General features: G+C 44.8%; 1 protein-coding gene across 1 annotated transcript in view; it reads left to right on the forward strand.

Moving 5' to 3' along the window:
- CPQ (carboxypeptidase Q) overlaps positions 1-18,208 on the forward strand; it is a 537,382-nt gene that overhangs the window by 180,961 nt on the left and 338,213 nt on the right. The window contains exon 4 of the mRNA XM_040432637.1: positions 11,707-11,914. Coding sequence (XP_040288571.1) covers positions 11,707-11,914 — 208 coding nt within the window. The remainder of the gene's footprint in view (positions 1-11,706; positions 11,915-18,208) is intronic.

Consider the following 18,208-nt stretch of genomic DNA (forward strand, 5'->3'; position numbering starts at 1 on the left):
AAACTGTCAGCCGTCTCGCTGTAAAAATACAACATTTCATTTGTATTTCCAGCTTGAAGCCGCCGGCCGTGTTTTCACAGGTCAGCCATTTTAATGGCAGTTTACCCGGCCTTGTCTGTAACTTCAAGAATAAATGCCCATTGATCATAAGAACAACACAGATCGGGGAATCGTATGCGACGTGTGCAGTAAAAGCTCCTACACATTTCATTATGGCGCAAATAAACACTGAGGGGTTGTTTTAGGCTACTTTCACACTTGTGTTGTTAATTCAGATATTGAGATCCGGCAGAGGATCTCAATACCGGAATTAAACGGATCCGTTTTGCATATCAGGATGCATCCATTCCATTAGGATGTAGTTGTGCAAAATCAAAGCGGAATAAACTGATCAGTCATTAAATACATTAAAAGTCAATGGGTGACGAATCCTGAAAAAACTGATCCGTCACCATTGACTAAGGCTACTTTCACACCAGCGTTTTTCCTGGATCCGGCAGGGTTCAGCAAAAACGCTTCCCTTACTGATAATACAACCATCTGCATCTGTTATGAACGGATCCGGTTGTATTATCTTTAACATAGCCAAGACGGATCGGTCATGAACTCCATTGAAAGTCAATGTAGGACGGATCAGTTTTCTATTGTGTCAGAGAAAACGGATCCGTCCCCATTGACTTGCATTGTGGGTCATGACGTTTTGCTCCGCATCCCAGGACGGAAAGAAAACAGCAGCATGTTGCGGTTTTCTCTCCGGTATGAGAACGGAACGGAAATTATTCTGGAGCACTCCGTTCTGTTCAGTTACATTTTGTCCCCATTGACAATGAATGGGGACAAAACGGAAGCGTTTTTTTTCCCGGTATTGAGACCCTATGATGGATCTCAATACCGGAAAATATGCTAGTGTGAAAGTAGCCTAACATTGTTTTCAGTGACATGTTAGGCCTAATCTTGTCCGCAATAACGGACAAGAATAGGCATTTTCTATTATATTGCCAGTGCAGTTGCGGATCTGCAAAACACTTACGGACGTGTGAATGGACCCTAAGTCTAGATTTCCTGCAGGTTCCTTGCTCTCCATTTTAATCAATCCTAAATGCAGCAAAAAAAAAATTGACTAATTATTTAAAGAAAGCTAAAAAGGTATCAGTTATGCTCTTTACCCCCATCATATCTGCTGCGATGTACAGTGCTTTAGCTCTAATTTAAAATGGACCTTCTATAAACCACTGAGAGATCCATGAATGTAGGTGAAATTAAGAGCTTTGTCCTAAGTTTCACCTCGTTGTTTGAATCCTATGAATTAGACGTTTGGTCTTCTTGTTTTCTTTGGGTGATTTACCGTCTGGACATATATTGTTTGTGCATTTTTTAGGAATGCAAGCAGCTGTGTAGAGTCCTGCAGGCAAGACAATGTTTACATGTTGTTTGCTAGTCTGAGATTTCATTTCACATATCGTACAAGGTCAAGAACAAACACGATTGTAAGAGGTAGAATATGGATTCAAATTAGCAAATTGATGACCGAGTATTAAAGGGAAAAAAAAAGAAATAAATCGTTAGGGTGTGTCCCTACACAATCTTCCAGTTGGTATAACAGAAGAACGACATAAATCTAAGTAAAGAGTCTCCAGAATTGTTATTACATGGGCAATACAGGTCCCCCGTTCAGGTCCCTCATGTTATGCTTCCATGCAAGAATTCTTGGACTTGCCTATTGAAGACCCATCCTTAGGTCATCAGATGCTTGGGGTCTGACTCCTAGCATCCCCACTGATCAGTGGTTTTCCTGATCTGTGGTACTGGAAGTACACAGCTCTGTACACTGTGTAGTAGCTGTGACTCCCCACTACAGCACAGATCCCATTCATTTAAATGGGAGCAGCTCTGCAATAACCAGGAACGGCCACTACAGCTGTGTCGTTCCTGGGCCTGGTTTTGGCACCACAGGCCATAAAAACAGCTGATTGGTGTGAGCTACAGGATTAGGACCCGGGCCAAACTGATATTTATGACCTATCCTAAGCATCAGTAGGTATGTCCTGAAAATCCCTTTAACTGAATTGAATACTTTCTTAAAAAATTTCTCCACAGATAACGGTGGTGGTGGTCCTAGCATCGGGGCACCCTCTGACCTGATTATCGTTAGTGAACCTTTGTATAAAAAAAGATGCTATGGAGTGAATTATGTGGTTATTATTTTCTTTATAGGGATGGAAAAGTCAGACATTGACCACTGGCTGGTTGGAAAGTGTTCATCTTTCATCTGTTCAGACAAGCAACAGAGGGGTCTTTGTTATGGTTCTTATGAGAAGCACAATGGCTAGATCATGTTCAGTGTGGTCATTCAGGTGCGTTGACACTTAACCGGACCCTTGGCCAGTTTAACAGTATAAAATACTATCAAATGGCTTCTGGGGAGAGCTGAATTTGGAGCATCCAGAGTCCTAGAGCTCCCACAGTTGTAGGCATTCCAATTGCTGCCATATGGTACTTGTGTTAGAATACCTTGGTAATATGGCAAGACTGTTTTTCATGGGTTATATAGAAAAAAAACAGCAACTCTGTATGCCCATGTAGGCACATGGACCGGTTTTAAGCTATAGACTCCATATTATCAATCCAATCAACAGAGCCCTGAGCTGAATCTTTTAACTTCCTCATTAAATTACTGTATTTTCCTTGCAAATATAACTTGCCATGGACGTTTTCCTCCATGAATTAAAATGTATTTAAAGACTTGACTCCTAAACTCATTGCATCATAAAATGTGCTAACTTATATCAAATGTTCATGCATCTCTAATGCAGTGCCAGAAAAACACTTGAAGCCAATGAAAAAGGAGGAAGCGATCCTTAGAGAGACATTGCTTTGATGCAGCAGTCTAATTTTAGGGTAATCTTTCAGAAAACAGTTGTTACAAGGAAGCAATAAAAAATTACTTGTAAATATAAGACCGGTACTTTTTTGTCAAGTCAAAAATATTATCTGTTTCTAAGAAAGTTGGGCGGCAACACTGGTGGTCATATTACCTACCTGTGTTTCCAGTAATGGCTGGATAGAATTGAAATGAAAATGCAATGCTGTGACTTAAAGGGGTATTCAAGTTACCCATTTTTTCTTAACAAACAGCACCAATGTGTTTAATTTAGTGTAAAATGCATAATACACCTCAGTACGTTTACATGGTCCCTGATAACATTGTATGCTGCCAGTCTGCTCTTGTTGTGATCCTGTTCCATCTCTAACTCTCATGGCATTGGCGCTACCATTACATGACCTTAGACCACCTCTTCAGACTACATTGCCTATAATCCCCCACAGCCATAAACCCATTAGTCTTTGCTTATTGATTGATTGAGGAAATATTATGGTCACTATCTGAAACCACAGCCAGCAAACTCAGAAAATGCTACCAGTCTTCGTGTTAAGTACTTCAGTTGCTAGGAAGCTAAGAGTACCCCTAGGAAGCATAAAACTGGTGCAAGCTTGCTAGAAACAGACCTACCAGAATGACCGGAATGCAAAGAGTAGTAGGCAAACTGGGTCCACAGAACCATGGATAGAGACAAAACAGCAGACAAGGGGGTATTCCAGAAACTAGCCACAAAAATACCAAGAGAATCAGTAAAAGCCAATTCCGCAGACGAGAGGTAAATCCAGAAATCAAGCCAAGGTCGATACACAGAGGGTTAACATGCAGGTCATAAGTTGAGGTACAAAGCACAGAGATACAGAGAACACTCCACACAATCACAGGCGATCTTAATCACTGAGTAGCAGTCTTAAATCCTCTGCCTAGCTCTGGGATTGGACACTGAGCCAGAACCTGATTGGCTTGGCTTCCAGCTTCACTGATAAGTCAACCAGCTGGGGCTTGACTTTTTGACATGGTAACCCTCCTGACAGGTTCTTAGCAGAGCCGCTTGAAACGCACATCTCCTCCAGAATACACCTGACAGAGAAGGAAACAATCCGCACATGCTTGACCATCCCAGTGCTACAAACTACAGGTCTTAACCCTGGCAAAGGGAGTGTCGGCAAAAGGTGAGATGGTCTACAAATGTGTTTTTGTTAATAGCTTTATATTGGGGACGTTATTGTATGTCACTAGTTTTTTTAAATAAGTTCTACTTTGTGCAGTCATAATACCCCTTTAAAGTGACCATACACGTAGATAGAAGTAGTATGATGTTTGAACAGCAATTCTGCTAATGAACTATCATTACACCAATACAGTAATACTGGCCTTGTGTTTCAGACTGGCCACACATGTTCCATGACTCCAGGCGATGAACAGTCTTTCTAGAAATGTAATTTTAGGAACTATTGTTCATAGACTCATTGTTCATAGACTAGCATTTACAAAATTTTAAACACAGTTGACTTCTTTGGCTCGTATGGAGACACAGTTGGCTTCTTTGAGAGACATTTTATTGACTCAGGGCATGCTCACCAGGAAGAGTCCAGGTAGAACATTTATAGAGAGCAGCATAGGGAAGAGCAGACTCTAAATATGCGCCTACTTTTACTTGTAGTAATCTAAAAAATACTGCCAAACATTAGGATTCTTTTGCTAGGATACTATGTCACATTAGTTTCAAGTAGAGTTTCATGGGGTAAAGAACGTGACTTTTAAAAATACCTTTAATAATAATCAAATGGGTATAGGTAAATATATACCAACAATTGTGCACTACAGTTAACCTATAGGGGAGTAGTGACCCCTAGTAGAAAACATTCGTGGTGACGGGATAGGACAAAAGGTTCCGGCGGAAGGACCAAGGTCTATTGGACAGGACAGGGCAAAGATCACTTACCCTAGTTGCCCTACAGACTGCTTAGCCCAGGGCGACCCCCTAAAAAATAGCTGCCTAAGGGGACAAGCATAAAGCAGTTATCTCATAAGGACAACCCATGTCCGTATGACCTGTTAGGACACGTGGACTTCATGAAGGCGGCGCACTGTTTGGCACCACCCTCTATGAGCCATGGAGAGTCGTTCTGTAAGAATGAATGGACCTCCATGTAATATGGTATTTCCCTTCCAGTCAAAGCAGGAGAGGAAATGTCCGGCCAAAGAAGACTTACGCTTGTTGGCGTGCCGGGAGTTGGATCCACAGTGATCAGCTGAGAGGGGTTGTTGCTAACAAGACATCACCTTTAACCCAGGAGCTGGATAACGAGTGTCGCCGTGTTTCCACCGGTCCCCATTATAGTGAATGGGGCCGGACAGACTTACGGCAGAGCACAACTGTACACAGTAGTTACGGATTTGGTAGGGTTTTCCCCTGCCGGAACGAGGAACGCCTGTGTGAAACAGGCCTACTTTATTATCCTATTATTTGGCAGCTCAGATGGGATTTACAAACCGCAAGATCAAAATGGGGTCTCCTCCTGTTGCCACTTGATGTGTTCATATATATGTATTTTTGCATAACTATAGATGATCTTCTTTCAGGCAGAATACTGAACGGAAATGGCGCAGCCACTTTAAAACCTTCCCTTGGTTTGCAAAATATTGCCACGCAGCACGTGCCAGCCGGCTGGTATCGATGGCATCTGTAGGATCTGTAGTCTCCACCTGAATGTATGGCTCTTCCAGAATAATTTAATGAGCCATCTGGTAATATTTTTCAATCTTGTACAGAATCTCCAGGAAGACGATAAAACCATCATGTTTTCTTTACATCACAAGCCGAAATGTTTACTTCTGTGCCGCAAGACCGTGCCATTAACACTTCAGACATATATTCTGCTGAGCGCGGCGTTGACACACATTTTTTTCTTTTTTTAAGGGAAGCTGTGTTCTTGGCATCAAAAGTGAGAGAAAATAGACTCTAGTCTGTCAGGTTGCATCTGATGGTTTATGTGCCTAGTGTGTAATGTTGACAAAGGAAACCTCAAGAATTGGCGCAAAGCAAGGGAAAGTCGCATTCGTGGAACTTTATTGTGACAAATTGCAGGGCATGTTACATGATGCATTTCATACAGTGGTGCTACAACATTAGTGAAATGTTCTTCATATGAAGGGATGTGACCTAAAATATTTTCACATCTTTATCTAAATCAGACATTTTTAGCTTGGCATCCACAGTTAGGGTACCAGTCGAGGTTGCATTGGCAAATGCTGTCACTCTCAATTGCCCTGGGGCAGCCATATAGAGAATAGAATATACGACCCCATACACATGAGTATTGTTGGCTGACGATCTAACGTGTATAAGGAGCTCCCAACTCCCCTCTGATAGAAAAGGAACCGGCAAGTTGAAGTTCAGCATGCTGTTCTTTTGTAGGATATTTGGCTTGGCTGTTTTCCCTTGTCATGTTCCAAGGCTTGTTATAAAGTTGGACTTCGACTCCTAGGGAGCCACTTCCAGAAGGTGGCGATAGTGACATGGTTCTCTTTCCCTTGGAGATACTTTGGATATTTTTTTTTCCCATGGAGCATTGCTAAGGGTACTTTCACACTTGCGTTTGATTCCGGCAGGCAGTTCCGTTGCCTGAACTGCCGCCTGCTTGATCAGGCAAACTGTATGCAAACGCATGTCATTTTTTCTGACTGATCAGGCATTTTTCAGACTTATCAGGATCTTGATTTTCCGGTGTCATCCGGCAAAACGGATCCGGTATTAATTTTATTCACATTTTTAAAGGTCTGCACATGCGCAGACCAGAATACCGGATCCGTCAATGCGGCAATTTGAATGCCGGATCGGGCACTAATACATTCCTATGGAAAAAAAATGCCGGATCCAGCACTCAGGCAAGTGTTGAGTTTTTTGGGCCGGAGATGAAACCGCAGCATGCTGCGGTATTATCTCCGTCCTGAAAAGTCAAAAAGACTGAACTGAAGACATCCTGATGCATCCTGAATGTATTTCTCTCCATTCAGAATGCATGGGGATAAAACTGATCAGTTCTTTTCCGGTATAGAGCCCCTAGGACGGAACTCGATGCCGGAAAAGAAAAACGCTAGTGTGAAAGTACCCTAAAAAGTCTCCATACACAGCTGGTATTTTTAAGGAGAGCCAGCACGCTTCCTAAGCTGCCTTCTCCTGGGAGGTAAGCTGCCACCAAAGGTGTCTGGCAGTGGCTTTCTCTTACCACTAAAAACACATACATGCTTAACTAAACAGAGTAAGGCTTCCGTATCTGCGGCCCATAAACCATGGATCCCCAGTTTGCGGATATCTTCTGTGTGCATTTTGCAATTTTCTCACTCCCATTAATAAAAAAGGTCTTTCTCGTCCACAATACAGACAAGAATAGGACATGTTCTATCATTTGCGGAACGGACGTATAGAGGCAGACAGAACACAGGTCATATGCATCTGTTGTCCGTTTTTTTTCTGGACCTTTAGTGCAATCTGCAAAAAATGAGGATCAGACATGGATGCAAAATACGGTTGTGTGCTTGAGCCCTGTGTTTGCCTGTGCGGAAGTCTGAGAGCTAGCGGTTAGCTGAATGAGTGTTTGGCAGATAGCTATTGAAGGCGTATAGGGGGCTTCAATCCAACTGGTCTAGATTTAAAAACTATAGACACCTTTGGGGCAATTTTGTTTATTATTGCATTTTACTCAATTTGGGCTAAACATCATTTTTTTAGGCTACTTTCACACTAGCGTTTTGGCTTTCCGTTTCTGAGATCCGTTCAGGGCTCTCACAAACGATCCAAAACGGATCAGTTTTGCCCTAATGCATTCTGAATGGAAAAGGATCCGCTCAGAATGCCTCAGTTTGCCTCCGCTCCGTCTCCATTCCTCTCTGGAGGCGGACACCAAAACGCTGCCTGCAGCGTTTTGGTGTCCGCCAGACGAAACTGAGCCAAACGGATCCGTCCTGGCGCACAATGTAAGTCAATGGGGACGGATCTGTTTTCTCTGGCACAATAGAAAACGGATCCGTCTCCCATTGACTTTTAATAGAGTTCATGACGGATCCGTCTTGGCTATGTTACAGATAATACAAACGGATCCGTTTATGACGGATGCCTGCGGTTGTATTATTGTAACGGATCCGTTTTTGCAGATCCATGATGAATCCGCCTGAAACGCGAGTGTGAAAGTAGCCTTAATTTGTTATTAAACATTTTAAGTTTTTGTGATACATGTGGTTAAAATCCAGTCTATTTGCAGACCATTCCTCTTGAGTTCAGGTCAGCTGACAGCTCATGTGAAGGCTGATTTCTGATCTCACCTCCTAAACACTCATTTAGGCCTCATGCACACGACCGTTGTTGTGTCATGTGCATGAGTTCCGTTCCGCAAAATGGGGTTCCGTTGTTCCATGATCCGTTTCCGTTTTTGTTTCCGTGTGTCTTCCTTTATTTTTGAAGGAGCACCAGACATGAAGGAAAGTAAAAAAAAATTATAGTAAAAAAAACGGACGCGGACTTGAATGGGTCCGCGAACCGTTTTCCGCGAAAATAATAGGACAGATTATATTTTTTTGACGGACTGGATCCACGGATCACGGACGCGGATGACAAACGGTGCATTAGCCGAGTTTTCAACGGACCCATTAAAAAGTCAATGGGTCCACAGAAAATCACGAAAAAAGGCACAACGGACACGGAATAAAACAACGGTCATGTGCATGAGGCCTTAGCCATATTCTTATCAGTTTATGAGGTCAGGAGAACAGTGATGAGGCTTTACATGAGCCCTAAGCTGATCTGAACTCAGGAGGAATAGTCTGCAAATTGACTGATTTTTAACCACGTGTGTCACAAAAAGGCATAATATGCGCCAATTTGGTAGCCCCACCCACTTTCACATTCAAAACACTTTTCTGCCGTGTTTCATTCTTTTTGGCGAAAAATAAGGAGAAAACAGTTGATATGTTTGTCGCAAATCAAAACACCGTTATTTTTGGTGCATTTTACACCACAATTCTGGCGCAATATGATTAGTCAAGGTCCCCCGTTGTATGAAGGTGCCCCTGATTCTAAAATGTTTGGAGGCATTTTCGCATTGGATATGGGTATATAATATGATTTATTTATTTTTTTACATTTTATAATGCAGGTATCATGTTGGTCAAAAGGGTAAAAATGGTCTTGGCAGGAAAGGGTTACATCTCTACCTTGGACGGTGGATCAGTGAGACAGGTAGCCTGGGTGATGTTCTGCAGCTTTGACAATTTTTCAATTAAATTTTGCTTTAATGGGATATTATTTTGCAGGAGCACATTGTCTTTATTAGCGCAGTCAGAATTCTCCTACAGTAAACTCTTTTATAATGACATTTTCTCGGAGTAATGCCTGCCTTCAATTAACTTACTAAATATCAAGTCAAAAAGTGCCTGCTCCGTTTCTTTTTTTTACTTAGCTCATTTGGTGAGGATGCACGTTCTTCTGGATGAACGCTTTTATGCTGATTTCTTTCCTGGCTCATAAATAGATTCATCCCGCGTCTCTGCTGTGGAAGGAACTGTAAGGAATATGTAGCTGGCCTTTAAAGGGCATCTGTCACCAGTTTTTGGGCGCCCTAACTAAGGGCAACATAAACTAGTGACCGATCCCCTTACCAAGATGCCTCGGTCACCTTCTTTAATTTACCCGGACGTTTTGCTAATGTCTTATATTCAAGCATCAGCGCATGCCAATGAGTCCTGAATATTCATGAGCTCCTGACGGCTGGGGATTCAGTTAGAAAGAAAACTCTCAATCGGTGTCAGGGGACGGGGGGAGCCGAGAGCTCATGAATATCAGGACTCATCGGCATGAGCTGAAGCCGTTAGAACCTAGCAGCATAAAACTGCTGACAGATTCCCTTTAATGGGAAAAAATTATATATGTATATTAATTTGCATTCTGGGTGATTTCTTAAAGAGGACCTTTCATGGGTCCCGACATTATAAGCTAAGTATCAGGATACGTAGGGCATAGTGCAGGGATCTAACTGCACTTACTAACTATTTTTCCTGGGCTCTGCTCCGTTCGCCCGCTGTGGCCCCCGTTGGATTCTCCCACCTGGTATGCTAATTTTAGCATCGGAACAAGGAGGAGCAGACTGAGTCTTTCTCCATGGGCGTCACCTTCTCTCTGGCTGTGACGCTCTCTGTTGCGATTGGACCACGCTACAGCCAGGGAGAAGGAGACTCCCATTGAGAAACAGGGCAGTCTCCTGCTCCTTGTTCCGATGCTAAAATTAGCATACAGGGCGGGAGAATACAACGGGGGCAACAGCGGGGCGAACGGAGCGGCGCCCAGAAAAAATAGTAAGTGCAGTTAGATCCCTGCACTATGCCCTATTTTTCCTGATACTTAGGGTACTTTCACACTTGCGGCAGAGTGATCCGGCAAGCAGTTCAGTCGCCGGAACTGCCTGCCGGATTCGGCAAAACGTATGCCAACTGATGGCATTTGTAAGACTGATCAGGATCCTGATCAGTCAAAAAAATGCCTGATCAGTCAAATAAATGCATTGAAATGTTGGATCCGTCTTTCCGGTGTCATCCGGCATTTATTTTTTCACCTTTTTTTTCGGTCTGCGCATATGGGAAAAAATGCCGGCGTTCAGGCAAGTCTTCAGTTTTTTTGGCCTGAGATAAAACCGTAGCATGCTGCGGTTTTCTCTTTTGCCTGATCAGTCAAAATGACTGAACTGAAGACATCCTGATGCATCCTGAACGGATTACTCTACATTCATAATGCACGGGGATATGCCTGATCAGTTATTTTTCGGCATTGAGCCCTTTTGCCGGAACTCAGTGCCGGAAAAGAAAAACGCTAGTGTGAAAGTACCCTTAGTTTATAATGTCTGGACCCATGAAAGGTCCTCTTTAAACCAGCTTGCAGGGTCATCACACACAGAGCAGCAGTGCAACACTACAGCAATGCTACATCCTAGACATGAATACTTCTCTTTTTGGTGACACTATGGGGGAGATTTATTATCCTGAAAAGTAGCATTAAAAATTCACAAACTAGGAGGTCATTTACCAAATGATATACGCCGGTTTTCTGGCGAATATCTGTCCCAGATTGCGGTGCAAAGGTTATTTCGGGGTACTTGCTCCTCATCAGTGCAAAGTACAATTCTGGCTGGCTGAGCAGAGCATGATCAACCTGCAAAATGTAGGTTGCTACTGAAAATAATGAATGGGTTTATTCCAGTCATTTTAATGAATTCCCTTTCTACAGGATAGGAGATAACTATTAGGTCAGGGTGGGATCTAATGAGAACAGGGGCCCCTGAAATGAAAGGAGTGGCAGTGTGCACTTGCCACTCCACTCCATTCATGTCTGTGAGACCTGCCGAAATAGAAGAGCACTGTACTCCGCTATTTCCGGGAATCCCCTAAAGACAAATGGAGCCGCACTGCACATGCTCGACCTGCCGTTGCATTCATTTCGGGGCCCTTGCGAGGTAATGGATCAGGGATTACTTTAAATTACCGCAATAACTTTTTAATGAAACCGGAGTGCCAGAATAGACCGCATTCTGGATCGATGAACGGTCATAGAAAGTTTATAAAATGATCTGTGGATTACAGAACCTCAAGAACCCAAATAAATTATGGTAATATCGGATCCTTCCCACTGGATATATCTGAGGTCTCACATTATCTTGCACTTCTGTGCTGGTCTGTCAGCTGTTTGGAATATTTGACACCAGATTGCAGTCGTTTTATTGTGCTATTGTATTATTATTACAGTGCAACTAAACAACAGTTTATTTTTTATTTTTTTGCAGCCCACACACCGGATGGCAGGATTACGAGAATGGTGTCCAAAAGATCCCCACTGCCTGCATCACAGTAGAAGATGCTGAACTCATGGCTCGCCTGGCATCCCGCGGTGTTAAGATTGTTGTCAATCTCCATATGGGAGCAGTCCAGCATCCAGACGCTGATTCATTCAATACAGTGGCGGAAATTGTTGGGAGCAAATATCCGGAGCAGGTAGGTGATCAGGCAAGCAGATAATACAGAACCGAGCTCACACATCGCCCATCTTCTGTGCAAAGGAAGTCTGTGTTTTAGCTGATAAGAAAATGTTGCAGGCATCTTACACTTTTCCAATGTAAATATAACATCTGTTTATAGTAAGTCCTAAGATGAAGGGTGGGTCCACCAGGAGCAGCCGGTTCTGGTGAGGTATAGCTTAGCACTGACCGCAAACAGTCCGTGGAGTTTAAAGGGAACCCAGGGACGGACTGGGAATCTAAAGTGATCCTGGAAAAAAATACTAAGTGGCCCCGTTTTGTATTGGGGTCCAAATTGATGGAAGGCAGGGCCAGCACAAGTAGGCGAGGGTAGCAATACCAAATTGTGGCACATTATACCACCCCAACAGTGCCAAATACCACAGTCCATCACAAAATACTGCCCCCAGCATCACAAAATGCATCCCCAAAAAACTTCCACGGGAGGAGGGCTCAGGCGGCCCCCTGGGCATCGGCCCACCAGGAAATTTCCCTGTAAGGTCTATGGCCAATCCGCCCCTGAAGGAACCTACGTATTCAGTAAAAGATCCCAGCAGTTGTCTCGTTTTGAAGAAAATCTGCTTTATTTCACATTCGATAAGTCACATCCATTAGATCAGGACGCGTTTCGGCAATCTGCCTTTCTCAACAGGACCTGTTGAGAAAGGCAGATTGCCGAAACGCGTCCTAGTCTATTGGATGTGACTTATCGAATGTGAAATAAAGCAGATTTTCTTCAATACGAGACACAACTGCTGGGATCTTTTACTGCAGGGATGCTCAACCTGTGGCCCTTCAGCTGTTGTAAAACTACAACTCCCACCATGCCTTGCTGTAGGCTGATAGCTGTAAGCTGTTCGGGCATGCTGGGAGTTGTAGTTTTGCAACAGCTGGAGGGCCGCAGCTTGAGCATACCTGTTTTACTGCATACGTGGAGTCCACTCCTTACCTCTGCAGCATGTACTGAGGATCGAGTGCTGGCCGGATTGCTATTTATTCCCTGAAGGAACCTGTCACCATGAAAATGCAATGTATGCTACAGGCAGCATGTTATGTAGCAGGAGGAGCTGAGCAGATTGATATATAGTTCTGTGGGAAAGGATTCAGTATAACTTGTATTTTACTGATATCAATTCCTCCTCGTTCTGGGCTTTGGAGTCTAGAAGGCGGTCCTATCAGTGATTGACAGCGATCTCCGAAGTCAAGTAGGCGGTCCTATCAGTGATTGACAGCGATCTCAGAAGTCAAGTAGGCGGTCCCATCAGTGATTGACAGCGATCTCCGAAGTCAAGTAGGCGGTCCTATCAGTGATTGACAGCGATCTCTGAAGTCAAGTAGGCGGTTCTATCAGTGATTGACAGTGATCTGTGTATACACAGCCATAGAGGGAAAGATCCATCATTACTAAACACAATTATTAAAGGCACAAGTATCTTACAATTCCTCCCTAGAAGGGAAAGTGAGTGCAATCAAGCAGTCCACAGATCAATGCTGCAATGGAAATGGATTGCATGCCCATACGCTGCAAGGGAAAATATTCAAAACATAACCAAAGTACAATATGTCGTCCTTATTAGTTTTTGGCAGGGTGCGAGGGGTTTATACAAGCATAGCCATAATACATTTGAGGCCTTACTGTGCTTGGGTGTACCTCTGATTCATACAGAGGGGAAAACCTCTGTAATATAACACCTTGCAGCAGCACCATATGACGGTATATGGGGTGCCTACAGCTTCATAGTATGGAGACCCAGGGACCCTGTGTCCATCCATACCGGCACCTTGCAACATATCTCTGTTGTGTGCATGAAGGCAAAGTGTGAACTAATCATAAAGTGTATCTTCTCCTTTAAATATTAAAGGGGTTGTCCCACGAAAAATATTCTACACTTTTCAAACCAGCTCCTGGATCTAAATACATTTGTAACTGCATGTAATAAAAAAATTAGTATAGCCACTGAGTTATTCAATAAAATGTATTTGTATATCGGCACCTGCTGTTTGCCCTTTTTCTAAGTTCTCTGTCCAGCTCACTGAGGTTTACATAAATGCTCAGTTCCATCCTTCAACTACCACAAGCGGCTGCAGACAGGACACGCCCCCTGACAAAGTGCATGCCCCCTGAGCTGTCAGCATGGAGCAATGAATGGGCAGATCTCTGGATCCATGTGAGGTACAGGGCTGGTTCTAAGTTTAAGAAGCAACACATAGCCTTAGTCAACTAACGCTAAGGGCATTCCCACATGTTAAACACTAAACCTACAAATATGTTCCACAAGGGAACACAAAGACGCCATGCCCAATATAATTTTACAAAAAATATTCAATGTATTATTGAATAATAAAGAATCCAAAATACATAATTAAAAACCTAAATAGTGCATCAGAACAACATCAGAAATGGGTAACAGTAACCAAAATTGCCATACCAAGTCACTGGCCCTTGACTTCAATGCCTCCAAAAAAGTTGCACAACATGTCCGGGCCGCACATGCTCAGTTTCCTCCTTCAACTGCCTCCTGAGCTGTGACAGGGTAAGGCCTCATGCACACGACCGTTGTGTGCATCCGTGGCCGTTGTGTAGGTTGCTTTTTATACAGACGGATCCGAAGATCCGTCTGCATAAAAGCTTTTTCAGAGATAAGTTTTCACTTTGTGAAAAGTGAAAACTAGTTAACTCATTGGTGGCCAGTGGGCCCCCCTCCCTCCCCTGTAGTTAACTCTTTGTTGTCCAGTGCGGCCCTTCCTCCCCTGTAGTTTGGTGGCCAGTGGGCCCCCCCTCCCTCCCCTGTAGTTAACTCGTTGGTGGCCAGTGGGCCCTCCCCCCTCCCTCCCCCTCCTAATTAAAATATCCCCCCCATCATTGGTGGCAGCGGAGAGTACCGATCGGAGTCCCAGTTTAATCGCTGGGGCTCCGATCGGTAACCATGGCAACCAGGACGCTACTGCAGTCCCGGTTGCCATGGTTACTTAGCAATTTGTAGAAGCATTATACTTACCTGCGAGGCTGCGATGTCTGTGTCCGGGCGGGAGCTCCTCCTACTGGTAAGTGACAGGTCTGTGCGGCGCATTGCTTAATGATCTGTCACTTACCAGTAGGAGGAGCTCCCGGCCGGACACAGACATCGCAGCCTCGCAGGTTAGTATAATGCTTCTACAAATTGCTAAGTAACCATGGCAACCGGGAATGCAGTAGCGTCCTGGTTGCCATGGTTACCGATCGGAGCCCCAGCGATTAAACTGGGACTCCGATCGGTACTCTCCGCTGCCACCAATGATAGGGGGGGAGATTTTAATTAGGAGGGGGAGGGAGGGGGGAGGGCCCACTGGCCACCAACGAGTTAACTACAGGGGAGGGAGGGGGGGCCCACTGGCCACCAAACTACAGGGGAGGAAGGGGGGGGGGCCGCACTGGACAACAAAGAATTAACTACAGGGGAGAGAGGGGGGGCCCACTGGCCACCAATGAGTTAACTACAGGGGAGGGAGGGGGGCCCACTGGCCACCAATGAGTTAACTACAGGTGAGGGAGGGGGGGCCCACTGGCCACCAATGAGTTAACTACAGGGGAGGGAGGGGGGCCGGCTGCACTGGACAACAAAGAGTTAACTACTGGGGGGGGAGGGGGGCCGGCCGCACTGGCCAACAATGAGTTAAAAACAGGGGGGGGGTCTGCCCCCTGCTGCCTGGCAGCACCTGCCAGGCAGCAGGGGGCAGTCATGTACACAGTTCTTTTAGTATATTCTAACCTGAAGCGTCTCCATCACCATGGGAACGCCTCTGTGTTAGAATATACTGTCTGATTTGAGTTTCACGATCTAACTCATAACCGACAGTATATTCTAACATAGAGGCGTTCCCATGGTGATGGGGACGCTTCAAGTTAAAATATACCATCGGATTGGAGAAAACTCCGATCCGATGGTATAAAAGGGACTCCTGACTTTACATTGAAAGTCAATGGGGGATGGATCCGTTTGCAATTGCACCATATTGTGTCAACGTCAAACGGATCCGTCCCCATTGACTTGCATTGTAATTCAGGACGAATCCGTTTGGCTCCGCACGGCCTGGCGGACAACAAAACAACTTTTTTTTCATGTCCGTGGATCCTCCAAAAATCAAGGAAGACCCACGGACGAAAAAACGGTCACGGACCTACGGACCCCGTTTTTGCGGACTGTAAAAAAAAAACGGTCGTGTGTATGAGGCCTAAGGCTACTTTCACGCGTTTGGTGCGGATCCGTCATAGATCTGCACGGACGGATCCGTTCAGATAATACAAACGTCTGCATCCATTCAGAACGGATCCGTTTGCATTATCTTTAACATAGCCAAGACGGATCCGTCTTGAACACCATCGAAAGTCAATGGAGGACGGATCCGTTTTCTATTGTGCTATATTGTGTCAGTGAAAACGGATCCGTCCCCATTGACTTACATTGTGTGCCAGAACAGATCCGTTTGGCTCAGTTTCGTCAGACAGACACCAAAACGGTGCAAGCCAGTAAGGTGCCCAGAGTGGCGTCACTCTTGCAGGAAGGAGCCCAGACACGCCCCCTGCCGCAAGGTGTCCACCCTCAAAAGACGAACTTAAAACCCCGCCCCCAGGTCCCTCTAAGCCATGCACCTGATCCGGTTAGGACACGCCCCCTCCTCAGCCAACGGGGATTGAAAAAATGAAGGTAAAAATAGACTTCTGTCAGCTGCAGGGGTGGGGGGGAGGGTGACTTTCTCCCTGCAGCTCACACTCAGACAGCACAGTGCTGCTGTCTTAGAGTGAGCTGTTCAAAAGGACACGCCCATGATCCGGTAAGGCCACGCCCCCTCCCACTCCGCAGCCGACAGGGATGGAAAAAATGAAGTTAAAAATCTACTTCTAGGTCCTGCTAAGCCACGCCCTGATCTGGTTAGGTCACGCCCCCTCCCGCTCCTGAGCTGGCAGGTATTGAAAGTTAAGTTAAAAATCAACTTCTGTCAGCTGCAGGGGTGGGAGGGACGGTGACTTTGTTCCTGCAGCTCACACTCAGACAGCACAGTGCTGCTGTCTGAGAGTGAGCTGTTCAAACGGACATCCTTGTGTCCGTCCAGTCCCTGCACCAGACGGAGGACAGGGACTCTGAAAGCTGGACTGTCCGATCTAAAACTGAACCTCTGGCCACCCTAGGGGCAGGCGACTGCGGAGGTCACAGTTAAGGGGATGGTCCGCTATGGAGGTCAGTGTTAAGGGGCAGATTGCTGTAAAGGCCCCTGTGGAGGTCACTGTCAAGGGGCTGGTGTGCTGTGAAACTCACTGTTAAAGGGGCAGGCTGCTGTAAAGGTCAAAGTTAAGGGGGTGGGCTGCTGTGGAGGTCCAATTTTAAGGGACGGGCACTGTTGGGGGGGGCAGTGTTTAGTGGTGGGGGGTTGTGGAGGTCACTGTTAAGGGGGCGGGGTACTGTAGATGTCACTGTTATAGTGGATAGTGTTGATATATTCTAATGACACACACAAACATGAAATGAAATAGATTAAATATACCCGAGCGAAGCCGGGTCCTTCAGCTAGTTTATAATAAGCCGCATTGTTTCGGTTGCTCGTAGACCTTCTGAAACTTTACAGCGAGAGAAGATCAATAAAACTTTCTTTATTAAAAAATGTTGCTGTTTCTTCTATCGGAGTCGGCGCCTATATGAGACATTTTTTTCTCCCACTTGTAAAAGTTGAAATACAGTGTAACACTTGGTAATAAAAGCTTGTCCTGAAAAAGGTCACGCGGTAACAGATGCGGCAGGAGATCTGACAAACAATGTATGTAGTTTATAAACTGTTGCAAATAAATACTGTGCTATAAAGTTATACTAGAGGCTGCCCTCATCTTAAAGAGAATTTCTGGCTTCATATGGCTCAGGCTTAATCACTGGAGTAGGAAGTTCTACAACTTTCTAATACACTTTGTATTTCTATTTCTCACCATTTTCAAGATGTTTGCTGTCAGTGAATGAGGTAGGTTTGGAACACTTGTCTACATTCTGAGGCTATTTCTACTCTCAGGTGAGAATGTCGGTACCGTTGTATCTCTGGGTGTGCTAAACCGCCTGGTACATTGTAGCAAACTACCAGTAGAATCTGCTCTCACAGCATTGCATGGAGTTGGTACAGTTGTTTCCACCTCTCAGATCAGAGCAGGACTAGGTATGTACCCATTTGCTGCCTCTGAATGTAAACAACAGTCTTTATTCACTGACAGCAAACAGATGGGGAACGGAAACATAAAGCTTGTTAGAAAGTT

This window comes from Bufo bufo, chromosome 5 (assembly GCF_905171765.1).
Source record: "Bufo bufo chromosome 5, aBufBuf1.1, whole genome shotgun sequence".
Lineage (NCBI taxonomy): Eukaryota > Metazoa > Chordata > Amphibia > Anura > Bufonidae > Bufo > Bufo bufo.